Source organism: Echinops telfairi, unplaced genomic scaffold (assembly GCF_000313985.2).
Source record: "Echinops telfairi isolate 266 unplaced genomic scaffold, ASM31398v2 ScPeMD7_7469;HRSCAF=8507_1, whole genome shotgun sequence".
Taxonomy (NCBI): domain Eukaryota; kingdom Metazoa; phylum Chordata; class Mammalia; order Afrosoricida; family Tenrecidae; genus Echinops; species Echinops telfairi.
Window position 1 is genome coordinate 150,134,019 of NW_022111373.1, and position 6,520 is coordinate 150,140,538.

General features: G+C 59.6%; 1 protein-coding gene across 1 annotated transcript in view; it reads left to right on the top strand.

Moving 5' to 3' along the window:
• The first annotated feature begins 1,889 nt into the window (after window positions 1-1,889).
• SEMA5A (semaphorin 5A) overlaps window positions 1,890-6,520 on the top strand; it is a 110,528-nt gene continuing 105,897 nt past the window's right edge. Inside the window, exons 1-2 of the mRNA XM_045285291.1 lie at window positions 1,890-2,013; window positions 2,796-2,869. Coding sequence (XP_045141226.1) covers window positions 1,890-2,013; window positions 2,796-2,869 — 198 coding nt within the window. The remainder of the gene's footprint in view (window positions 2,014-2,795; window positions 2,870-6,520) is intronic.

The window sequence follows — 6,520 nt, forward strand, 5'->3', positions numbered from 1 at the left end:
GACTTCCGTAGGCTCCAGCTCACCCTCTCTTGGAGTCCTGCATGGATGGATGTGGGTTCCCCAGAAGCTTTACCTGCCCCCTCACCTCCACTGCTCCCTGGGGACGGGTGCTGGTGGCATCGTGGTTACCCCTCGGGCTGCTAAGGGCAAGGCCAGCAGTTCCAAACACTGTCCACTCCAAGGGAGAAAGCCAAGGCTCTGTGCTCCGGGAAAGAGCATAGAGCAGTGGTTGCCACAGTGTATCCGAGTGTGGTGGCGATGGACACAGTGTATCCGAGTGTGGCGGTGATGGATACAGTGTATCCGAGTGTGGCGGCGATGGACAGAATGTATCCAATTATGAAAGTGATGGACAGAATGTATCCAATTATGAAAGTGATGGACACTTTGTGAGGTGGCAGTGATGGACACAGTGTGTCTGCTGTGACAGTGATGGACACAGTATATCTGATGTGACAGTGATGGACACAGTGTATCTGTGACAGCGATGGACACTGTCTGAATGGGCAGCGATGGACACAGTGTATCTGATGTCACAGTGATGGACACAGTATGTCTGATTCTGGCAGTGATGGACACAGTGTATCTGCTGTGACAGCGATGGACACAGTGTGTCTGATTCTGGCAGTGATGGACACAGTGTATCTGCTGTGACAGCAATGGACACAGTGTGTCTGCTGTGACCGATGGACACACTATCTGTGACAGCAATGGACACACTGTATCTGTGACAGCAATGGACACAGTGTATCTGCTGTGACAGCAATGGACACAGTGTGTCTGTGACAGCGATGGGCACAGTGCATGTGAGCGGGCAGCTGTAGGGAAGAGTGGGGGGGCTGGGCAGTGTTTGGTGCCGTTGTCCTCAGGGTCCCCATGAACGTGTTTCGTTCATCCTGGTTAGATGCTCCTTAAAGCAACCGCGTGTACGCTTTCCTCCTGTCTCTGGGTTTTCATCTGCCAGCATTTCATTTCCCTGTCTGTTTGCTCAGAGGCCCAGTCCTGTCCCCCAGGCCCACTGGACTGCAGTGTGGGTGTGACAGCGGCATTGCTTATCTACAGGGCTGTGTTTATTTAGAGTGGCCCCACGCGGGCTTCCTACGCCGGAAACGCCCGCTCCGGCTTCAGGCCCTTTCAATTATGGTGACAAACGCCTGTGCTGTGTCCCCAGATGGTCTTGAGAAATCTCCCTGCTGGGAGGGAGCTTCTGTCCAACATCCGCCCCCAGCGGTGCTGGGAGGAAGGGCTTCGTGTGCTCTTGACTGAAGGCCTTCCTCAGAGATGCTGTCTCCCAGACACAGCCGGAGAACTGACGTGCACCCTGTCCCTGACACTCGTGGGCTTGAAAGGCCCGGGGAGCTCTCTTGCAAGGGGCGGTTGTGGCCTTAGAAAGAATAGAATTTTTTTTAAGAATAGAACATTTTTAAAGGAAAGGAGATGTTCACACACGTGCGGTCGGAGCCTCGGTTTCCAGGATGGCCTTGGGGTGCAGTGGCACCGTGGCTCAGCATTAAGTTGCTCACGTGAGCACGTCCGTGGTTCGGACACGCCAGCAGCTCCTTGGGAGGAAGAGGGGGCTTTCTGCTCCTGTAACGAGTCCCAGCCTTGGAGATCCATAGCGGCCGTTCCATAGGGGCGCTGTGAGCGGACTGGGGGGTGGGGGAAATCTGGCTGTCAGGAGTGGGGGTGCTACAGCTTCTTGGGGGGTGGGGGGAGGCCGGGCTGCTCCTTTGGTGAGTGGGGGCTGGGTGCTCCCAGGATGACTTGGCCTGCAGGGTGCTGACTGAGCCCCTCCCCTGTGTTCCAGGCATGTCCCACCCATGACAGGACGGCGAGCTGCTGGCTAGAGGGCACCGAGCGCCTGGTCCGCCTGCCGCCCACCCTGCACCATGAGGGGCCCTGGCTTCCTGGCCTGGCTGGTGTCCAGCTTGGGTGCATGGCGGGTCGGCCAGCTGACAGCGGGAGATTCGTCTGACTGCCAGCGCACCGAGCACCCAGTCATCCCCTACACAGGTAGGTGGCTGCCTGGGACGGAGCTCTGTGCTCTGTGAGGGGCAGCTCCCGGTGCTGGGGGGCTGTAAACCTTGTTTCGCAGGTGCTGGGATGTAGATGTGGAAGTTCCAGCCCCGTCCCAGCAAACATTCCACAAACTGACCACCCGAGGCAGGGCTGTTATGGGAGGGAGCCCCTTGATCCAGGCAGTTTAGCGAGTACTGCGGACTCTGTCCTGGGACAGAGCCACATGGTGCAAGAGCCATCCTGCATGGTCCCTGGGAGTCGGACGGACCCCCAGGACTGCTGGTAGGAAGGTGGGCAGTTCTAGCCCATTGGCTCCTGCAAAGGAGGAAGATGAGGCTGTCTGCTTCCTAGAGGGTCCACCCACAGAAATCTGTGGGTCCGCTCCTCCACCCTGTCCCTTAGGGTCTTAGGAAGCCTGTGGGGCCGCTCCTCCGTCCTGTCCCGCTGTGGCGATGGGAGTCAGCCTAGCAGGGAGCTTACTATTGCCTTGACTCTTGACTCATGGTCTGATATGGAGACCCTGTGTGGTGCCAGTGTTTAAACGCTGACTGCTGCCCACATGGTGTTAAGGCTGGGACCGCCCAGAGGCACCTCGGAAGAAGGCTGCCCCTGCTTCTCAAAGACCCTGGAGCCCAGGCTTCTCTGACACATGGGGTCACCTGTGGGCCCTGGGCCATCCAGGCGTGACCCACAGGTGACCCACAGGTGACAGCAGTACCAGGTGAAACTGACACCCAGTGCTCTTGGTGTCCCTTGAAGCCCTGCTCTGACTACAGAGCTCTTCTTCATCCCTGTCGTGGGCATCGGGCAGGCGAGGGTTTGGGTCCAAGCGTCTGCCCAGATCTGTCTTGTGAGTCAGTGTGCCCTCCCTCCCTGACCCGCGCAGACATGTCCTCCTGGAGAGAGTCTGGGCATTTGTCCCTGTGGGAACTGAGCTCCCACCACATGGGTGGGTGGGGCGTGGCGTTGGGGGTAGACAGACCACCGAAGCACCTCTGCTATTATGGTACCAGTTCACTCGGCAAGTATGCACCCTTCGCCTTGGTATTTCCAAACTGCAAAGTCGAAAGGAGAGCAAGCGCCCATCGCCCACGACCGCTGGTCTGTGTGGACAAGCCTTCACCTCAGCGCCTCCGCCCAGAGGGACTGCAGCACCTCCCTTACCTGCCGGGTCTGCTGTCTATCACAGACCAGGGGTCACAGGGCCGGCATCACTGCCCCCGCCCCCAAACAAACATACACACCAACACACACACAAACGAGCAGCAAACCCCACACCCAACACAGAATCCTGCACCCCACAACCCACCCCCACCCCCCATCCCAGTGCTAGCACCGAGGGCCTCCCTCAGCACCGGGTCCAGAGAGGCCTTGTGTCCCTCAGCCCTTACCTGCTCAGCCGGTCCCGTCCCTCTGAGGAGTCTCAGCTCTTGAGAAAGCGCTCTTTGAAGGAAGAGACAGACCTGTGACTGGAGATGGACCACACCGTGTTCTCCTGCACGCACCCCTCAGCGCCCAGCACGGCCCACCGCCTTCCCGAGGGGACCGTGGGCTGCGCAGTGTGCACCGCACTGTTTGCCCGATGGCCGTCCCCAAGGTGGTCTTTTCCCTGAGAACGCCCAGTTCCACCAAGGGGTCAGGGTAAGGCTCAGTGGGGCCAGCCCTCAGTGGCTCACCCGGGTGCTGGAGGTCAGTCCTTCCTTAAGATCAGAGACAGGGCGTGTCTGCTTGCTTGTTAGTGTTATTCTGACCCCTGTGTCCAGTCACTGCCCTACTGCACTCAGTCCGTCAGCATCCTGACCCTGTGTCCAGTCACTGCCCTGGTGTACTGAATCAGTCAGCATCCTGACCCTGTGTCCAGTCACTGCCCTGCTGCACTCAGTCCGTCAGCATCCTGACCCTGTGTCCAGTCACTGCCCCTACTGCGCTCAGTTAGCATCCTGTTCAGTCACTGCCCTGCTGTCCTCAGTCAGCCCCCTCCCACGGCCTACCCGTGGTGCATGCAAAGCAGACCCCCCCCCTCCTGCCTTCCCAAGGGTGGGGGGCGGGGCTGGGACCACCAATCTCTTAGGAGCGCTCAGCACTAGCTGCCCTCCCTGGGCTTCTCTGGGATAGGTGAACTCATCTTTCCCCAGTTCCTTACACTCCGCCCAGATTGTCGGGGTGCAGTGGGTATAGGGGGTGCACCCTGGCTGCCATCCGCAGGGTGGGCAGTTGGGAACCACCCGCAGCTCCAGGGGAAAGCCTGGGCCTTCCGCTCCTGCCACAGAGACCTTCTCGGAATGTCCCACAGGCCGCAGGGTCAGCCTTGGTCTGGTCCGCCCTGCTGCTGCTGCGGGCTGTGGGCCGAGCCTGTCTGGGGTGTCCCTGCGTCTTCGGGGTCCCCGGGCTCTTGTTCTCCAGTTTCTCCATGAGAGTGGCCGTGGATTTGGAACGCCCGCTTCTGGTAGCAGGGAGGCACACACCCAGAGGAGCAACTTTAGGCCGGGAAACCCGTGTGTGTGTGTGTGTGTGTGTGTGTGTGTGTGTGTGTGTGTGCAGTGATTTCCTTCTGTAGCCTGAGGACATGCCTCCTGGGAAGGACCCCGCCCCCACGCTTCGCTTTACATAGAGTTGTTTAAACAGAGTCTCACTGGAGGGAGAGTGGGCAGTTCTGCTTGTCTGGTGTCCTCCTGGGTCTGAACCATCTTTCACGCGGCATTTCACACTTTCCCAGGTGTCCTGAGAGGGTGATGTGTTAGGCAGCTAGCCGCAAGGTCAGCCCTTTGAATCCACCAGCCGCTCCACAGGACAAAGGTGAGGACTACTTGGCGTGCAGAGTTGCCTCCGGACATTCTAGGGGCAGGCCCATCCTGACCTCCAGGGTCACTGTGTTGGTCGACTCCTTGGCCGTGAGTGTGGTTTCTCTGGTTTTGAGCCCCGAGGCAGTTGCTGGGTCAGAGGGTCTGAGTTCGCAGGTCAGAAACCCTGAAAAGCGGTAGATTCTAGAAGGCAGCAAGCAGGATGTGCTGGGCGGGGCATGAGAGCAAGTGAAGAGAGGGAGGGAGATGGGGTGCTGAGGACCTGCTGGCCGTCACAGCGAACACTCCAGCCAGAGAGGGTGGCCCTTCGGTCACACCTGGGAAGGTCTCGGGCCTGTGGCAGGGAGGAAGCCCTCGGCGAGGTAAGGACACAGTGGCCGGACAGTGGTCCCAGGCCCCGCAGCCATTGTGAGGACAGTGGAGTCTGAGGCAGGGCCCCTACGCACAGCCTCAGCCCCGGCCCAGGAAGACCTTTCCCAGCAGGAGCTGTACGTCGGGCATGTGAAGTTGCAAAGGTGCAGGCTGGGCGAGCAGGACGGTGCCCCACTTGGTGTCAGCTCGGGAGGGCAAGGCTTCTGTGCAGGGAAGTGGGACCTACTCCGGGGGTCCTCAGGAGACCCATGGGGGTCCTCACGCGCCTGTCCTTGTGGACGTGAGCTTGCTGGGAAATCCCACATCCGTGCATGGTACCAACGGGGTCCCTTTGGGAAACCTGTCCAGCGAACATGCACGCCCACTGTGGTCGAGGCGATGCCGACCCATGGTGACCTGCTGCACAGGCAGGGCTGGCCCTGGTTCCTGACGCTGTAACTCTCCATGGGGAGTACCATCCTCACTGTGAGCCCTGGGGTCAATGCCGCCTCGAGACACAATGCAAGCAGTGGAAATTAGAAAGACTGGGAACACACTGGGCTCAGCGTGGGGCCCACATGACAGGCTGCGTGGCCTTCAAACCTGTCAATTGCACGGATCTACGGGAAGCACCCTCAGGAGACTTGGGCACTTTTGCAGAAGGGGCAGGACTGGGGGACAGTTAAAACCAAGCAGTCGATGGAATAGTCAATCACCAGTTGCATTCACACGAGGTCACAGTACAGCTGGGCGACCGCCAATCTCATCTGAGGGCACCCTCAACTTGAGAGGAAATGGGGGCCAGAGAGCGAGGAGGCTGTGAGATGGAGGCGGGGTTGGAAGCACCCAGAGCTAGCGGACCCTCAGACAGCCCTCATGGCCGGCACCCCGTGTGAACTTGCGGAGCCCAGGACTGGGAGGCAGGACATTTCCGTTTCTGTGGTTTGCCAGGGTGGTATCTCTGGGTGCCATGCCTCCCTCCCACAGAAACCTGGCCTTGGGGATGTTTGCCGCATTAGGGTGGGGACCAGAAACCAGATGGTGGGGTGGAGGAGAAAGAGGGCTAAAAAAAACAAACATGGAAGGAGAGAAGTACTGCCTCCACCAGGTGGGACGTGAGGGCGGAGGTGGTGGCTTTTAAGAGGACATGAACCAACCGTCCTTACTTGGGAAGGAGGGGCAGCTGGCAGCAGAACAAAGGGATCATTCGCCAGGGACCGTCCAGGTCCTGTGGAGGGACCGTCCAGGTCCTGTGGAGGGACAGCCCAGGTCCTGTGGAGGGAGAGCCCAGGTCCGGTGGAGAGACCGCCCAGGTCCTGTGGAGGGACCGTCCAGGTCCTGTGGAGGGA